General features: G+C 44.2%; 1 protein-coding gene across 5 annotated transcripts in view; it reads left to right on the forward strand.

The window, feature by feature from the left end:
- The window catches only part of RALGAPB (Ral GTPase activating protein non-catalytic subunit beta), a 64351-nt gene that overhangs the window by 6422 nt on the left and 38572 nt on the right, over window positions 1–19357 (forward strand). For all 5 annotated transcript variants that reach the window (XM_027740408.2, XM_027740409.2, XM_027740410.2 and 2 more), the window contains exons 2-9: window positions 503–715; window positions 1126–1328; window positions 5340–5503; window positions 6126–6312; window positions 10746–10877; window positions 12010–12188; window positions 14411–14559; window positions 14670–14886. In XM_027740408.2, coding sequence (XP_027596209.1) covers window positions 533–715; window positions 1126–1328; window positions 5340–5503; window positions 6126–6312; window positions 10746–10877; window positions 12010–12188; window positions 14411–14559; window positions 14670–14886 — 1414 coding nt within the window. In that variant the 5' untranslated portion in view covers window positions 503–532. The remainder of the gene's footprint in view (window positions 1–502; window positions 716–1125; window positions 1329–5339; window positions 5504–6125; window positions 6313–10745; window positions 10878–12009; window positions 12189–14410; window positions 14560–14669; window positions 14887–19357) is intronic.

The raw sequence follows: 19357 nt of genomic DNA on the forward strand, positions 1-19357 counted from the left end.
TTATGAATGTAAAAGAGGCTGAATTTTTGTCTTCTGAGATGACTCAGGTTTTCCTGAAAGTTCCCTGGTGTCTATTTTTAACTACTATTGAGGTAAAAAAGGGAAAAAGGGATGAATTGCAGCCATTGCTTCTATGAGCAATATACTTGTAGAACTATTTTCTACTTAGCTGAAGATGCCATGTAAGTGAGAGCATCTTTCCTACAAAGATGAGGCAAGCAGAAGTGTGAGGTGAAGTTGCTTCTCAAGTTTAAGTGTCTCAAATGGGCTGATAGTCCCAAGCTGAAACTTTCTGTAATCTCTAATAAAGCTCTTGGCTATATTAAAACATATTAAGGTTGAAGAACAGCTGTTGGAATCTCTTCCTGGTCTTCAAATGTATGACGTGGACATGTGCATCTTGAATTTACAAGGGTCTGGATTGTGACACACAGCCTCAGTTTGGTAACTCATGTCACAGACACTTCTACTAATCGTCTTTTTTCCTTCCTTGCCCCCCCAGGTGTTGTTTGGATTGTAGCATAGAGGCACTATGTACTCAGAGTGGAGATCCTTGCATCTTGTCATTCAAAATGATCAGGGGAATACCAGTGTACTTCACAGCTATCCTGAGAACGTGGGGAGAGAAGTGGCAAATGCGGTGGTGCGTCCGCTTGGACAAGCTTTAATTACATCATCTGTTGGAAGTGAGAGTTTACTAAAAACAGACAAAGAAGTAAGTGCATTTCTTGGAAATCATAGCTTTCAGAGTGGCAACTTAATGGTTTTCTATAGCCTCTTTTATTTTTCTCTTTTTAATAGTCCAAGTTTTATGAAATGTGTTACATTTTTAGGTTACTAATCTACATAAGGCTTCTATTAACAGCTAGTTCATCATCAGTTCCGAAGAACTCTCTCTACAGGTAAGACTAAAGAGATTCAGGATTTCAGAGTGATTTGTAGTTTATTCATATTCTTCATAATATCATGATATACAAGTTAGTGGTTTAGCGTTTTCTTGCAGGATGTGTTAAATAGAATTGCCCATACCACATAACTACTTTTGTTGAGTTAGAACCAATGTGCTCTGACCATTATTTACTTGCTAATATTTCTTTTTAATAACTTTTGCTTTGTGTTTGGTAGGTAAAATGGACTATGGAGGTGGTTTGTTATGGACTGACTCTCCCTCTGGACGGCGATACTGTGAAATACTGTGTGGATGTATATACAGATTGGATTATGGCTCTTGTGTTACCTAAGGACTCCATTCCTTTACCTGTTATTAAGGAACCAAACCTTTATGTTCAAAGCATTCTCAAACATCTCCAAAATCTCTTTGTACCGAGGTGAGTGTTAGCGCTGGGGTGCTCAGGAGGCTGAGAGAGTCCAAGCTGTCGTCAGGATAACCTGTCAGAGACCTTGTGAGGCACAGAGGTTCATGACTAAAATAAGACTGGTTTTGCTGCAAGATTAGGAGGAACGTGTTTCTCCACACCTGTTCTGTAATTTTCAGTAGCAAATTGAATTGTTGCTGCTAGGTTTAGGTGGTCAGAATCACAGATCATTCATAGACTTTAATGTTTACTGTCCTAAGAAGATCTGTCTCTGTTGGATGACTGGAGGGTGGGGGAAAGGCTGAAGAGCATCACTGTGCAACCGTGTGCTTTTTATTGTGTAAAACTGAGATAACCAAGAGCACCTCATGGCAGTCCCAGCCTTTGGTGATGCGAGATTTGACCCCCTTTCTGATGTGCTGGAGGATCTTGCAGTAAGTGACTGCTTTGTGACTGCATCTTGCTGCCTCTTAAACGGGCATGGTTATGCTGACTGTGCTTCACTGGTAGTTTTGAAAGAATCCCATGGAAGTGTGCTTGCTGCCTGACATCCTTGGATGTTGATGTTAAATAGACATGTTTCTACATCTTGGATCCAAGGTATGATCCAACATCATACCTTGTTTATAATTTATGGCAAGTTTACCTGCTACTGTTGAACATGTGTATCAGATATGTAAGAGGAGATTCACTTGACTTCAGATCGATGTTTAGTATATGTCCATAAGTATCAGATCATCTGCTTTTATCAGTATTAATAATATATCACTGCAAGTGGACTTCAAAGTGCTCTGCTGCACTTGGGTCACTCCACTTTACCTGCAGGCTTTGTTAATAAAGGACTTTGAATAATAACTTATGCAAATTCAGACACGGAGTTCATTGCTATTTACTGATTGCTTCAAAAATCTGCCACCTACCCTTAGTGGTTGTTGCTTTTAACTTGTAGTGAAAATGCATTTTAATTCCCATTAAAGGATGGTCAGGGCAATGGCACAAGTCTGCAGAAAGCAAGCTTGTGTGTTAGACTGCTGCAGGAGGTTGTCTCAGCTTTAATACTTGCAGAATACAGTCTGCTGTCTGGGATCCTTTATTCCCTTGGCACAATAGAGAAGTTCTTCGCTAGTCCATTAAATAGTTGTTTGTGTCATCCCTTGCCTGCTCTCACACCAGGGGCCCTGGTAGCAGGCAGCTCAATAGTCCAGCTTCTTGCATGCTCTTGGCACAAGCTGCCATTTCACCCTTCTCTCCCAAATTCATGGTTGGAGCTTGATGCAGGGTGGTAGACTACACGTGATGACTGTTGAATGCAGTAATTAACATTTAGAGACAGGGGGGACTGAAAAATCATTATTTTAAACACTGCCCACCCCTCCAGTATAACTAGTCTATGGTTTTTCTTTCAAGAGTCTCTGAGATTTATCTGAAACACTGATTTTTTTCATGGCTGCTGCTGTCAACGCTTGGTGTTCAAGTCCCTACTCTGTTTTCAGAAAAAAGAACTCCAAGTTTTGCCCTCCAGGGAGCTGTGTTCAGAATTCACTCCAGCAACAGGAGGAATTTCTATTCTGGAAATGAAATGCAGAACTGAGTTGTACACACCTGGCTTGAGTAAAAGCAAAGGCTCAGTCTAACATGCCTGTGGTGGGGCAGAGGAGAGTAATTTCTGGGCTTACCTTACTGATGCAGGTTGCTGGTGCTGATGGACTCCTGTAGAATACTTACCCTGGAGCTCTACTAGCAACCTGTGTTGAACTATCTCCTGGAAAAATCTCCTGTTCTTCTGTTGAAAATACTAAGCCTTTATTATAAGCCTCTGTCCTATGGAGGGTTGTGATTAAAATAGCTTCCTTCCTCATCCTAGTTCCCTGGAAATGATGTAGCTGTTGGCTTGGCTGCCTTAAAAGTGGTGGCCCAGAGTTGTGGGGAGGTTTCAGACCCTGAGGAGGATGCACAGCTGAGGTGTGAAATGCAGCAGCCTGAAGTGGGCACTTCAATGTAAATGGCATCTCAGGAGCTTGTGTACACTGGTACAGAGTAGGTGTGCATAGACCATTCTAGTCTGAGTGCTCAGCTGAATCAAATGTTTACATGCACGGTCCTTGAAACAGTATGGTGCTGAAAAATGAAACTCTGAAAGCTGGGTGAATCAAGTTGCCTTTCCTCTCTCTGCTGGAGTGACTGGAGGGAGTGTGCTTCTGTCCTTCCTTCCAGCACTGACCCTTGGTCCACCCCGAAGAAACACTTTGTTGACATATTTGAGCAGTCCCCAAGTGACCCCCAAACTTTTCATCTCTGGAAACCCTACAGTATTCAGGAAGTCTTGAAGATTACTTAAGCAATAGTGCTTGTTGCTACTGTCACGTAAAGTTTCAGTGCCATAAACACTGTTGGAAGCGCAGAAAGGAAATATGAGAACTCTCTCCTGTGTCTTGCCTCCCCAGGAGATTGGGGTGCAGTTACCAGGGTCCTCTGTGCAACAAAAATGTCTGGAATTGCTTAAGAGACCATGGAACAGGTGACTGTCCAAGTGCTTTTTTGTAATAACTTCATATGCTTCTCACAGGATCTCATGAGAACAGTGCTTGTTGCAAGGGAGTGTGGCCAAAAGCAAAGTTCTATAGAAATCCAGATATCTAGAAATGGTGCAACCAAAACTTACCATTGGGTTGACTTTGTGAACAAGAGGAACTTATAGATGGACAGGGACCTTTGAGTTGCCTTTGTGAGATTAGCTCAGAAGTATCCTCAGAAGCATGTGGAGCTCCTATATATTTTTTACAGATTCTCTAAATTATTAGGGAAACAAGTCTCGAAACAGGCTTGGAAGCTTTAAGCCTATGTAGATTAAGGATATCTTTTGGTTTGAAGTATCTGCTCTGTTGTTGCTCAGACAAAAAATAGTGCTATAAGCAAGGCAGGGCTTGTCCCCAGGTTTGTTATTCTACAGAAATTCTGTGTTACAATCTAGCACTGCCGTCCAGCACTGAGGTCCTGAACTGTGGCTGGTGGTCTGCAATTTTGCATTAGATATTGTCTTGTCTCTTTGTAATCTTGTTTCCAGTACTGTAACACAGCATTTATGCTATAAAGATAAGAGCTGATAGTATTTAGTGGGATCAGCACGTTCTTGGGGTTCTTGCCATGCAACATGACTTGTGGGTTATATCACACTGAAAGTGTTTGGTAGGAATACTCCTTAGTGGTCCAGTGGAAGGTAATACTTCTACGATTTTTTTGGTCATCCCTTCAGTAAGTGGTAGAAGGGATGAGGAAATGGTGCACAGGTTGAAATATGCCTTACATATATTGCACACTCTAATTTGTAGGCTCTTTCACCCTTTAAACTTTTAGGCTTCCTCAGCTCTGTTTACCAGTGTCCTCAGATACTGTCCAGAACGTGTCATGTTACTGTTTTGTACATGTTCTGCCTTGTCCAGACTAACAGGTGGAAAGAGGTGATGCTGCTTTGTGCTGCTTCTGCAACACTTCATGTTGAGTGACTCAGCAGTGCCACTGTGGATCTGATCATTATTACAGAGAAAACTGATAATATGAAATAATTTCCTTTCTTCCTTACTTGCTCCCAGTTGCTTGGATTTACAGAAAAAGATGTAGAAAGCGGTCATTAAAAGGAAAATCAGACTCAAGGAAGAAGGGATAAGAGTTGACTTGGAAGCAGGAGGAGAACTAGGAAGAATTTAAATTAGTTTGCTAACAATATTTCTCCTAGTTTTGCCACTTCTGGATTATGTATGTAACAATTCATGGTGTCTCAACTACATTCTCATTATTTGGCCCAGGCTAAATTCCTTTGAGATGATGGGTTGTGCTTGCTCCAGTGAGTGTTCACTCTATGGCAGTGAGTCTCTGTCTGACGGTACATCTTGTGCTCATTGAGGCAGGGTCGGAATGCCTAGAGACAGAGTTAGGGTGCACAGTTTCCTCTTGTAGCTCCTGAAAATTGACAACAGTTGTCAACTGAAGTTCTGTTCCTCAAGCATTGTTTTTTTTCTCTTGCAGGCCAGACCCAGGATCCAGTCAGATCAGACTGTGCTTGCAGGTTTTGAAAGCTGTCCAGAAACTGGCTCATGAATCGACAATTATGGCAAGAGAAACCTGGGAGGTTTTGTTGTTATTTCTTCTTCAGATCAATGACACTCTTCTAGCAGCTCCAACTGTGCAAGGTTCATGTTCATCTTCCATTTGGTTCAATTACTGGAAAATCTTTTGGCTCTGCTTGATGTTGGGCTGCCAGTGGGATGGCGGAACCTGTTAAAATCTCTTAGTAGCCAGCAAAGTATAAGAGCTCACTCCTAATTTTGCTACATTGCTCCAAAATAAAACATTGCCAGAGAATGATTTGGAGCTGAGTTTTCCTAAGAGTAGTTTTGCAGGACAGTGATTCTGTACGGAAGCAGTTCATGGTGAACCGTTTCAGATGATGTTGTTCCTTTTTTGTTTCACTGAAACCCCCTGTGTCTTACTGTTTGGCCTGCCTACTGAAAAATAATAGTGTCAGTTTTACCTATTTCAAAACAACACTTCACTAGATAAAGTGCAATAGAAGACTGCCTGAGATTGGTGAATTCCCAGTGTCCCTCATTGACACACAAGTGGCTGGGTTTTATCTATTGCATTTAGTCTTTCAAAAAGGCTAATTGACTGTAGGAAGCAATCAAGAATCACTCTTAAAAATTAGGAAAAAATGAGCTTGATCTTTATGCACTTAAAGTGAAACCTCTTTGGGGAGATACTTGATGTTTAGATGGAATACTAGCTGAAGGTGTGCTTCGCTTCTGTTACAAGGTGGCATTGCTGAGAACCTGGCTGAGAAGTTAATTGGCGTGCTGTTTGAGGTGTGGTTACTCGCCTGTACGCGGTGCTTTCCAACACCCCCGTACTGGAAAACTGCCAAAGAGATGGTGGCCAACTGGCGACATCACCCTGCAGTAGTTGAGCAGTGGAGCAAGGTCATCTGTGCCCTTACGTCCAGGTAGGAGCAATCCTGTGGAAGTAAACACGGGTGTGGGGATGATCGCGGTTAGACATTTTCTCTTTGTTGTTGCTTATTTGTGGAATGCGCAGCAATCCAAAAGTGTGGAGCAATACAATGAGCAATACAAAGTGACATCTTGCTGGTCTCCTGGGACTCTGTGTGTATGCCTTTGTTCTGCAAGGGAAGATCTGAGTTGGGTTGTCTCTGCTGTTGTGTAAGCTCAGCACCTCTCTGATATTTAGCACTTTGCAGTCTGTGTGTATTAGTCTCCATCACTGTGACTCTACATCATGTGCCCTGAAGAATGACTCATGAATATTAGTGGAACGTTATGGTGTGTGTGTTTAATGGCAATCACCATCAAAATTGTTAGGTGCTTGTTACTGCTGCATGCTGCTGGGTTTGAGGTGACTCTGGGACTCTGCTTCTCCTGCCCTGTGGAGCTGAAGCCATGTTACAGCTGCCTGGTGCTTGTGCCCCAGCAGGTGGGATATGATGGGCCAGAGGCAGGCCACAGGCTCTCCTCTGCTCTAGAAAGTATGGGAGAACTGTACTGAGCCTTGCTGAATATGGGAACAATGAGGATCATGAAAACGTAGAATTGTTTAGGTTGGAAAAGACCTCTAAGATCATTCCTTCAGTGCTGCCAAGCCCACCACTAAACCATATCCCCAAGCGCTACATCCACACACCTTTTAAATACCTTCTGGTGACTCCACCACTGCTCTGGGTAGCCTGTGCCAGTGCCTGACAGCCTTTTCCATGGAGAAACTTTCCCTAATGCACAATCTAAATGTCCCCTGCCACAACTTGAGGCCATTTCCCTTTGTCCTGTCCCTTGTTCCCTGTGAGCAGAGCCTGACCCCCCCAACCCCCCCCGGCTTTCCCCTCCTGTCAGGGAGTTGCAGAGCCAGAAGGTCCCCCCTGAGCCTCCTTTGCTCCAGGCTGAGCCCCCCAGCTGCCTCAGCTGCTCCTGGTGCTCCAGCCCCTTCCCAGCTCTGTTCCCTTCCCTGGACACGCTCCAGCCCAGAACTGACCTCAGGATTTGAGGTACCTCAGCAGTGCCAGCACAGGGGACAATCACTGCCCTGATCCTGCTGACCACACTGTTGCTGGTATAAACCAGGTACCCTTGGGGTACTTGCCCACCTGGGCACACCTGGCTCATGTTCAGCTGCTGTTGATCAGCATCCCAGGTCCTTTCCTGCTGGGCTGCTTTCCAGCTGCTCTACCCCAAACCTGTAGTTCTGTGTGGGGTTGCTGTGGCTGAAGGGCAGGACGTGGCACTTCACCTTGTTTAACCTCATACCATGGCCTTGACCCCTTGATCCAACCTGTCCAAATCCCTCTAGAGATCCTTCCTGCCCTCCAGCAGGTCACCTCGGTGTCACTTGCAAACTGACTGAGGGAATACTCAGATCTGTGGGCTGCAGGAGAGTTTAGGCTCTAGTAGAAGGCTCTGAACAGTGAGGAGAGTTTCAGTGTCCTTAATACTGAGGTCTTTGTGATATGATGTCTTTGTGGGACAGATCTCAGCCTCTTGGAGGAAAGAACTGAATTAATTGCTGATAAGAGGAGAGCTCCCAGCTCTCCTGAAATGTCAGTAACTTATTTATGTGAAAGTTCAAAGATGCATTAAAATGGCTGCACTGTGAAATATTCAGTAGTATATTTTTCTACAAGGGTTTATTTTAACTCTGAAAACTTTGCTTTGAATTGCCTGTCAAAATTTGAAGTGTGGATAGATTTTTCTAGGTTATGCAGCTACTTGTTAAACCTGTGGGAAATAAAGCTGCAATACGAGTTCGGCATATTTCCCACGCTATTTCTTTAGCTATTTTTAGCTCATTAGATGGAGCGTTGCATAATGGAAAATACTTTATGATTCACTGATCTGAAAAGAACAGCCCTGTCTCAAAACATGTGTTGGTGTTCTGCACCATGCACTGTGCCTACACTTTATTTCCTACTGTTGAGTAACAGTCTTGTTGATGCACAGTAATCTGCAGGGTTTCTCCAATGTTTTAGTCTGTGTTCACTGATGTTGGTTTACACCTGATACATGGAAAGTTGAGCTCCTCTGAGACCGACTCTTAAAAGTTCAGTGGTATTTTAAGCTGCATTTTTAATACTTCAATGAAGTTCCAGCTTCAAAGAGTTAAAGTGTTTTAGTAAACAGTTCTCTGAATTAGCAATAAGTTGAGAGTAAATGTTTCAACTTAAAACCATATGGAAAATTATATTTGGACATCTGTACACATATACAGTGTTAATTTGTGTCCCTGGCTGTGATTTCGTAGCAGGATGAAACTGGAATCTTAGTTGTGTTGCCATGCCAATTGATACTACTTGTACCCCATCTAGGTTGCTTTAATTATATTTTAACTGACTTGAATGTGTGGCTTACACTTTATTTCTGTTTCCAGTCATTCTTGAAAATGGCCCATATTTCAGTCAAGATTTGGTCATACTCTATGAAAAACTGATTTCTTGCAAGCTCATAAGGAGAACTAAGCAGTGCAGTGTGCTGCCAGACAGTGGTGCGGGGCATGATGGTGCATGGGATTGGGCCAGGCTCTTTTGGGTTTTTCAGAGCCAAGTAATTCCTCAGCAAAAACCTACCATAGGATGAAGCCTCTGGGCACTAAATATAGATGGACACAGTGCAGGAGAGCAGTTACTGCCTAGTACAGATGTGTGTATTTCTGGTGTTGAGGAAACTTCCCGGTGTGACCATTCCCGGGACTCCCTGGCAGTCGCACTCCCACCACCAGGGATTTACCCGCAGCACTGAAGCCCCTTTGCAGCGGCGGCTCCCGTGCCTGGCAGGTCCCGCTCGGCTCCCCGCACACCCCACTCACAGTCACACCAGGGCTCCCATGGAGAGTCTCAGGTGTCTCGTTCCACAGAGCAATTTATTCACGGCACAGTAACGCGGGAGCAGCTGGAGCTGGTACCTCCAAGGAGGGACGCCCAACAAAAGACCCCTGGGCTTTTCTCCCCTCCCAGTCCAAGTGTGTGCAAGTCTCAGCTCTTCCTCCCCAGTCCTCAGCTCGTGCTGTGTCTCTGAGTGCCCAGGCACCCGGCTGGGCCCCTGCCCTCTGTTATGCCCAGGGGTGGCAGTTCCTCTTGCCTCAGGCTCCCTGCAGGCAGAGCTGAGTCTGCAGCTGGCACTGCGGCTGCACCCGAGCCCCCTGCACCGAATGGTTGGGTAACCCAACATCGGGGTTGGACCTGGAGAAGGCCTTGTGTCCTAAAGCTCTTCTGCTTCTCTTTCCAGGCTAGGCACTGTTATAGGCTGTGATTTCAGACACTTGAGTTAATTGGCTGCAGGTTACTGTAGTGCCCAGTTCTGGGAGAAGTGGAAGGTGGGAATTCAGCCCATTAGACCCTTGGTTTAGGGGTCAGCCATAGACTACTTCTGTCCTCCTCTTCTCCTGCTTGTAATGACTTTATCTCTGTAAAAACTTTATGGCTTTATAAGTGACCAGTGTGATGAATGGGACATTTCTTGACCCTTACAAGCAAGTTAGCTTAGGGAAGGACACAAACTGATTTCTAGGGATGCTGGGATATTCAGAAGGTTCAAGGCAAGTCTCCTCCATCCCTTTAGAGAACATCAGGATTATGTTGATCAGGGAACTGTAATTTGGTGAAGTTGGTATGAAGCAGGGGTCAGATTAGACAGCAGGAGCTGAGGGAAGGTCATTGGTGACTGTTCAGGTAGTTGCAGTGCTTCTAGAGAAAGATCTCCATTTACCCAAGCAGTGTCCTCATGGCTCTGCATCGCTGTGAACTCTCTGTGGGTTTGCTCTTGTCTGGTCTGTAGGTCCCAGCCTCTGGCAGTCGTGGTGCATGTGTTCTGAAGAACTCCCTGATCTGTGGGTTGCAAGTCCTGTGCTGCTTGTAGGACCACACTGGGTGCTGTTCAGTGTGCTGGTGTGCAGTGTAGGTCATCAGACGGGCTGGAATTTAGACCCGTAACCTAATATGACTTGCTGGTGTCATTGAACACTTGTGCTAAAGAGCTGTGAGGATAAGGGCTTAAATTCCTTCCTTTTTTAATATTTATTTATTTATTTTTAACTTTTTCCGCTCTTCTTTTTTTATGTAGCATTCTGTCAGCTATGCATGTGGCTGGTAGTTGGTGACCCCTTTGGCCAAGCAATGGGAGAGCTGCCGAGGGCTGTTGTGCCTTAACAGCTCTTGGATTTGGCTGGAGCTTTAGGCAGGCTCCAAGGTATGCACCATTCAAAGCTGTAAGAGGGCTGAATGACTGTATGAAATGGGGATCTCTAGGAAAACTTGGGATATTGTGCTGTTGCCTGTGGGCTCACCTGTGGGCTGCTGGTACCTGTGGGGTTCAAATGCACTGTTAAGTTTTTGAGGAGTGTGAACTGAAGGACAGGTCTGTCTGACTTGCTTTCTAGGTTGCTGCGTTTTACATACGGACCTTCATTTCCTCCGTTCAAAATCCCCGATGAAGACGCTGGTCTGATTCCTCTTGAAATGGATAATGAGTGCGTTGCACAAACTTGGTTTCGCTTTTTACATATGCTGAGGTAGTGTAATTACAGCCATCCATTGTTCTTGTTCTTGCATCAGCTTTATACATTTGAATGACAAATGAAACATTTCTCTGGAGATTACCAAGATTAACCACCTAAACAGAATAAAATGAGAGACTTGTGCCAGTGCCCTTCAGCAGCTCAGGGTGAGGCCCTGAGTGGGTTGTTCAACTTTGAACTCTCTGACTCTTCCAGAATGTAAACTGGTTCAGTTAATTAAAAGCTCTTTTAGCTATTTGGCAGTTTGGAGGAGCTGAAAAATGAATTCAATAGAATTTTGTTTCTCTGAGATAGCAAACAGGAAAAGCAGAACAATAGCTCTGAGAGATGTATACAACTTCTGTTTGCTCTCCAGGGTGTTAAACTTAACCTACAAAAGATTATTTTTAATATGGGTGTTTCTCTTTAGTTTTTCTGAAGAAATCTACACAGTTAATCTTAACATGTTACTCTTTCTTAAATGCACGACTGAACCAACCATTTTATTTTGTTTTAAAGATTCTTGGGAATGACATTACATTAATGCTTTCAAACACTGGCATATTAAACTTTTCATATAAAACATTATTTAATAGTTAAGACTAGAAAAATGTTAGACTGTTTAAAATCTACTTCTTAACTAACTATAAAACCTCTTTTTTTTCATTTGTGGTACTAATGTCACAAGTACTATACTCTTCAAATTTGGAATTGCTGCTTCAGGATTTGTGTCAGTCAGGAAAAATTTTTACAGCCCACTCTCCTTCTTGTCACTGTTTGGCAGTATTTAATTCACTGCTTACCTTTCCAGAATAGATTTAAAAATGTAAGGAACTCTTAACTGGGTTCAAAAAACCTCATAAGTAATTAATATTACTGCAATAGCGGGATTAGTCTATCAGGTGTATGCTCTGGTTTGTTTCATTTTGATAAAAGTATCCAGTGTGTTTGGGTAGAGTTTGAAATTAAGACAACTAAGTACTGCCAACCCAGGAAGTGATGGAGTAACTGCTAAAATGTATTGATACTGGATGCTGGTTTATGGTGTTATTTAAATGCCTTAAACTATTACATCTTCAAGTATTTTTAAAATCTTAACAGCTGTTCTTAAACTGACTAACATATATTTTTCTCTCTTTGTGTGCAGTAATCCTGTGGATTTGAGTAACCCAGCCATTATTAGCTCTACCCCCAAATTTCAGGAGCAGTTTCTGAATGTGAGTGGGATGACTCAAGAACTGAATCAGTACCCCTGCCTTAAACATCTGCCTCAAATATTCTTTCGTGCCATGCGTGGGATCAGCTGTTTAGTGGATGCATTCCTAGGTAATGCTTTTGTCTTACCCATGGATAGCTAGGAATATTAACTTAATCCTTATTTTATTCTCCTTAAATCTGTGTTCTCCATAAATACACCAATAACAATTTATCATTTGCAAGTATATTCTGGAATTGATAGGGAAGGGACCTCAGATCACTTTTATAAAGAAATCTGTATGCACAATAGTAGTATTTGAATGCATGAAGTTGGAGATGGCCTTAGTTTCAGATGCAAAACAAGTAAATTGGAAGTCTAAAATAAAACAGGGATCTCTTTCCCAAACAAGGCTTCTTTTCTCTTTTTTCCTAATCACTAGTGCAAGTGCTATGCTTTAGCATGTTGTGAGTGCTCATCACTGTATTTCTGCAGTTTCTTTTGGCAACTGCTGTGTGCAATGCCTGTTTTAGTAAAGTGTTGAATTTGGACTGTCATCTTCAGATCTTTGTGAGAGTTTCACTTAATTTACAATTAGTGGGTGACTAGTACTGCTGAGTAGAAAAGTTGTGTTTCTTTGCGTCTGCTGGTACATGAGAAGCTCAAATTGGACTGAAAGGTAAAGCAGATATAAGCACTGACTGGTCAGTTTTAAGTAACAGTATGGAATACCTGAAATTCAAAGCGTTATTCTTAGTATGCTTATTGAAAGTTCTTTGGTGGAAAGATGCCATTGTAAACTCTGAAGAGCTGCCTCTCTCCAACTGCTTTTTTGCTTAAATGTGTGCAAATGTCATCTGCCAGAAGCATGAGCTGCTGTGAGACTGCAGGAGACTTGAGCAGATGCATAAAATGGTTTTAGAAAACACCCTGACTGTGGAATGAGACTGTCAGCCTGGAGAAGAGAAGGCTCCAGGGAGACCTTAGAGGTGCTTCCAGCCTAAAGGGGCTCCGAGAGAGCTGGAGAGGGACTTTGGACAAGGGCCTGGAGTGACAGGACAAGGGGAAATGGCTTCTCACAGACAGAGGGCAGGGTTAAATGGGATATTGGGAAGCAATTCTTGGCTCTGAGGGTGGTGAGGCCCTGGTACAGGTTGCCTAGAGAAGCTGTGGCTGCCCTATCCATGGAAGTGTCCAGGGCCAGGTTGGACAGAGCTTGGAGCAACCTGGGATAGTGGAAACTGTCCATGGCAGGGAGTTGGACTTGATGGACTCTAAGGTCCCTTCCAACCCAAACCATTCTATGGTTTTGTGAGTTGGACACTTCAGACTTAAGAATATGCCATGTAGGAAGGTGAAGCATCCAGGGGAATAGCATCCCAGGGAATAGCCCACGTGGAGTACGGAGACTGGAGACTACCATGCATTCAGGCACAGGAGAGCTCTCAGTGAAATTAAATTCAGGCTGTAGGTTTGGATGGGAAGGTGTGCTCAGGCAGACTTTGAAGCTGCAGAAACCCCTTCAGCAAAGGCTGATGAGAGAGTTCATTGCCTTCTGTCACAGGTGCTAAAGCATGTGGTTTTTATCTTGCTCTCCCTGGTATGTACCTACACTGCTCTTCCTTACTTCATTCTTCAGACAGGGTGTGAGAGTGTTGGTACTCATTAAAATGGGCAGCAGTGGTGTTTGTCACTTCGTGTTTTGCAGAAGTTGAGTTCTGATTCTGACTGGGAGGAATAACTCTGTACACCATGAGTATTTCCTTGAAACTGGGTAAAAACTGGTCTAACGTCCGGCTGCTGCCAGAAATATTACAGCTTGCTTGGCTTTCTTACCCTATCTCGTGTACTGACTTAGTATTTAACTGTTCAGCAGCTGATTCAGCTGAAACCCAGCAGAAAGCTGTGTGGTGGATGGGTTTCATCTTAATTTAGTGAGCTGAGGTGGCTTTAAGGGCCAGACATCTCAGAGATGTCTTAGAAAGGGTGGGAAGGTATGATTGGGAAAGAAAGGCAAAGGTGAGATGCATCTGAACTTTGGCAGGAGAGAGCTGTGAAATTGGCTTTGGCAGGTGAACCTTGCTCCTGTCCCTGCTTCTAGACTGGTTCCTCCCATATGTCATTTCCCACAGCCTTAAGCGTGGGGTCCTTTGGTGTCTTGCTTATCTGATGTAATCACTGTTTTCATTTGCTTGTGCTTTTATTTCTGCTGACAGTAAAAAGAGAGAGGTGTTTTTCTTACTGCTGCCGTTCTGGGGGGCAGGGCCAGGCGTGGCTGTTGCCTGAGCTGTGCCGTGCCGGGTGTGAGCCCGTGGGCTGTTGCTGACAGGCTGCTGTGTTTGTGGCCCCCCAGGCATTTCCCGGCCGCGGTCGGACAGCGCGCCGCCCACGCCCGTGAACAGGCTGAGCATGCCCCAGAACACCGCCACCAACACCACCCCGCCGCACAACCGCCGGCACCGCGCCGTGACTGTGAACAAAGCCACCATGAAAACCAGCACTGTAAGAGTTCCTGCTCTCTGTTGGAGGAGCTGACCCTTTGGATAGCTTCCTCAGTTAGAGGAAGGAATTTCCTTGCTTCTAGGAGCTGATCTATTCTTCTGTTCAAATAGGTAACTACCGCACATACTTCAAAAGTGCAGCACCAACCCTCCTCTACTTCTCCACTCTCCAGCCCAAACCAGACAAGCTCTGAGCCACGGCCACTACCAGCTCCTCGCAGGCCAAAGGTTAACAGCATCTTGAACCTCTTTGGATCGTGGTTATTTGATGCAGCGTTTGTTCACTGTAAACTTCATAATGGAATAAACAGAGACAGCAGCATGACTGGTAAATATTACTGAAAAATATATGTACACTTTTTTCCTTGTTTTATTGACATTTCCTACCTGCAAGATTAACACATGCATAATAAAAAAAAAAAGTAAAATCTGAAGTGCTCTGTTGTGGTTAAAGCCTCCTGGCTGAGCCAGCACCTGCTATTAGCTGAGCAGGTTACTTTTTACTATTAAATACTCTCTTGCTCTAACAAGCATGGCACTCCTAATTATGGTAGTGGGGAAAATGTTATTAAGTGAAGGAGATCATGTGGTAGGATTCCACTTCTTAATTTGAAATCTTGAGTACCTACAAGTAATAGCAAGTTTCTGTAGTGACTCTTTCGTGTTTAAAAAATTGTCAAACATCCCTCCAGTTACTGCACAAAGTGCTACTTCTTGGTTTTGGAGAGCGTTGTGAAAACAGGAATCCTTAAAATAGCAAGTGAATTTGCTGCCTTTCAGTGATGATTGCTGTGTATTTCCCCAAATGACTTGATACCTTGTCTTCAGCCCTTAACTGCTAAACTTATTTTGTCTCCTGTGAGAACGGATGTTTTGAGATATCATAGCAGAATTAGTGCTCTGCTCAGAGAGACTTTTTAGCTCTCATCTTTTAGTGATAATATTCAGAAAAGAATAATCTTTCTCCTTGCATTTTCCCTGTTCCTTGGTATTTTGAATGTCTGCTAAACTCTTCCAAGAGATCTACTGATCAATCTATCAGGAGCTCACTGGCCTAAGAAAAATAGGGGATAGAGGTTTGTTGTAGCAAGTTGAATGTGTAGTGGGACTTGACAGCACCAGTTAAACTGGTGATCTTTCTTGTTTGTTGTGTCAAATCCCTGTGTGGAGGTTTAGGATTCGGAATCTTCTAAAAGTATTTTTAGATATGTAGCACATAGTTTTTGAAAGTCTTCGTTGTGGATTTCTGTGACAGGAGGTTGGAGTCTCTCTGTAGAAGGCCTGTGACACCTGACTAGGGAAATAGCTGAGCTTAGGAAGGAGTAAAGCATCTTTGAGGGTGTGTTCACTTGCATATGCATTTAGTGTATTTCTGCATTTAGTTCTTTTCAGATTGATGGGATCATTTCAGTTTTGACACAACCTGTTTCTTGAGCAGTTTTAATGAAGTACTTAAACTCGATGTCAGCTGAGATGCTGCTTATGCAACAATGCCAGCTGTAAACAGAGGTGTTGTGATGCTGGCAGAAGTACAGAGACATCCAAAATCAAAAGGATTGACTTCCTTGAAGGGGTTCCAGGGTCTTCTATTTATATTGCAGTGTCTTAAGTCACCTAACAGCAGTCAGAAAATTGTCATGTTGCCAGCCTTAGAGGGATTTAGTGGCTTTCTGGAAACTATAGACAGCTGTTTGGAATCGATTCTGTTCCTTCTCTGTGCTCTTCTGAGCTGTCCATAGTGAGACCAGTCTTTGCATGTCATGTGATCTGCTGTGTATTAGCAGTGGAGTCCCACGAAACTGTGTCATGTCCTGGCTTTTCTAGCGATTTGGAAGACAGAATTAACTTACAGAAATTAGTCAAGTGCCTGCTGCCTTTCCAGGGTGTTGTTACTGCTGTGGAAGGTACTGGTCACTGGTCGCAGCAGTGCTGTAGTGGGCTGGCTGAAGGAGAGAGAACCCATACTGGCTGAAGATGGACCCATACTGCTGACACTCTGTAGGGAGGCCCCAAACTCTGATTGCCTAGTTTATCCTTTTGCTCAGCCTTTGCTTGAGATGGGAAAATGCACCAAGACATATAAAAGGCCAGGCCCCTGCAGTTTCTGCTGACTTGAGGCATCAGTGTCTTTTTAATGAGGTTTAAGTCCAAATTGAGAAGTTTCTGTTCTGGGAGTCTGCTCTGTGAATCCTGATACATCCAAGTGAGGTGTTTTCCTCCTCGAAGAGCGTAAGGCAGGAGATGCTGTGCTGGGTGATGAGATGGGCCAGGAGGGTTCTGTACTGGAACCCCCCATTACAGAAGTGATCAAATCTGCACATTGTGCCCATCCACCTGCCTTTGCTCATACTGCCCAGTGTAAATGTGGCTTGAAGGAGGAGGGGGACAGGGAAGGGACATTTAGGTACCACAGTCCCTACCCTTAGGAAAGAGGTCAAACATAAATCTGATGCTTTATGGCTGTAGTTGGGCTATTCCTGTATGTCATGGTCCATCTGTTCCCCTTTGTAGCCATGATGCTTTAGCCACTAGCTGGAATATTCTTACTGTATTTGACACTGCTGTTGATAATCTTGGCATTAGCTTCAGGAAGCACTATTATTTTTGAGTGCTTCAAATATTTTATGCTTGGGAAATGCCTGCACTTACAATCAGCTTTGTCGTGTAGTGTTGTCTCCCACTGGCCCACAAGCATTATTTTTCTTTTAGTTCTGGAACTGCAGCTGTATAAGATCTCAGCAGCTTTAAAAAACCCTGCTAATGTTCTCTTTGTTTCAATGCCATGCAGTTAAGAATTCCTTCTCTGTTGGCTCTCTGATGTGGTTTCTGTGTTTCACTGCTATCTGGAGGACTGAGAACCACTTTTCAAAAGGAGGTGAACTGTTGTGTTACAGCTTGCTCCTTGGTCCTGCAGAGACCCAGTGCCCTGGGACACCTCTCGGGAATGCTGCATTTTCTAGTGTTTCTTGCTCCTCTTCTGTCGCCCTGCACATTCTCAGTGAGGATCCCTATGACCTGATTGCCATGAGCTCAGTGCAGGGCCTGGCAGGTAACCCTGTGGTCTCAAGCTCTAGTTCAGAATTTGGTTTGGTACTTTTAAACAAACCTTGATGACTCACATGGCCAAGCACATCATCCTTCTCCCATCTTGCAGCGCACATCTTTTTGATGAGCTTTAGGTAGTAAAGAGCAGTTGATCAAGGCTCATGTGAGTGAGTACTCCTCCACCCTGGCTTTTTTTTTTTTGTCCCAGGGCCTCATGTCTTACCTCTGGAACTCTTTAACCTCCAGAAAGGAAGTCACAAAAAATGATCGGTAGAAAGATGTCCAGCTTTTTGTAGGTCTTGAGAAGGAAAACTATCTGAATGGGTGGAAGGGTGACTGAACTTGCTCTACTTGGCCTTGCTTTGCTGAGGAGGGCTGACTATATAATCTCCAGAGGCCCCTCCAGTCTCAACTCTCCTGGTTCTGTCAGGTTAACTGCTGCCCCACTCTTGTTCAATTTTCTGTCATGTTCATAGTGAACTTCTTGTACCAACCCTGACTTGATTCAGGAGAGACATAAGTGTTCCACATTTGTGGTTTAGTCTGTCTCTCTTTGGGAAGAGAGAATTGTTCTCTCTCGCAAGATTAGCTGGAGGTCATCTGTATATGGCTGAGTGCTTGTGGAGGTTATCACCTGGAAAGCAGTTGTCCTGTTTGCTCTTTCAAGATCCTTCAAGGTAGTCCTGTGTCATTGTTTGGATTCTGAAGCAGGGTGATGATTTTGCCATCATTGGCGTGATGCTTTTGGGCTTTGACTGACCTTACCAGGTTTTGGTTTCTGCACCCAGACCTTTATGGCTTTATGGTGGGCAGCTGATAAACATCACTGTGTTGTTGTGAGAGAGTAAAAATGACCTGTTGAAAAATGTGTAGGTGGTTTGAAAGCAGCTGAATCCTGATTGCATAGTCTTTAGAATAAGATGGGTGGATGGTATTTATGTAGTTGATACTGTGGGTTGAATGATCCCTGTGATAGAAAACACCTTCATAAGAAATTTGCTGGGGAGCTTGTATGAGGTTGACCCTGAGAATGATCTCTGGGGTGTGTGTACCTGCGCCAAGTGCAGCTCCAGTGGCAGGATGTGTTTCAGACCATCTTGGCCATACGGTGTGTGCTGTTGCTGTCCTCAGCCTTTGAGAATTGGGACACACTCACGAGTACCTTGTGCCAGCATTTCAGCAACTGAATCTTCCAGTCTGATGGGCTCGTTCTTAGTCCTTGTCCCTAAAGCGGTTGGTCACAGCCTGCCAGCTCTGTGGTTTATGGCAGCTGAAGGAGACACCTTGCTGGGTTGCTGGTGTCACCCAAGTGCTGTTGGCAGTGGGGGAGTCTTGGGGTGTACTCTCATCTCCTCTGGCCCTCCTGTCATTAATGTCCCAGAGAATGTTTCTGGGGTTCCAGGAGCAAATTCCAAGCAGCCCTGACTGGAGACATCTTGAGTGCTGCTGAAGGGCTTGGTGGTGGGTGTTGGTCTGACCACTCTTACCAGGTGGTGCCTGGTACCTGGCAGCTGGAGTCCTTCCTCTCTTCTTTCTCTGGACATTGATTAAGATGTTGGTGTTTCTGGGAGCGTTCTACCTTTTGTTTCTGCTTTGGAAGGTTGTTGGTGGAGCTGGGGGTCAGGAGAGGCATGCTCGGGTATTTTGGTTGTTAGCTTGGCTTAGGGCAGTGGGAGCTGTAACACTGTCACGATCTCGTGGTTTGGAAGCAGCAGTACTGCTGTGAGGAGACTGCAGGTAAGTACTGTCCCCCT

Source organism: Pipra filicauda, unplaced genomic scaffold (assembly GCF_003945595.2).
Source record: "Pipra filicauda isolate LSUMZ 115617 unplaced genomic scaffold, ASM394559v2 scaffold561_size491250_pilon, whole genome shotgun sequence".
Classification (NCBI taxonomy): Eukaryota; Metazoa; Chordata; class Aves; order Passeriformes; family Pipridae; genus Pipra; species Pipra filicauda.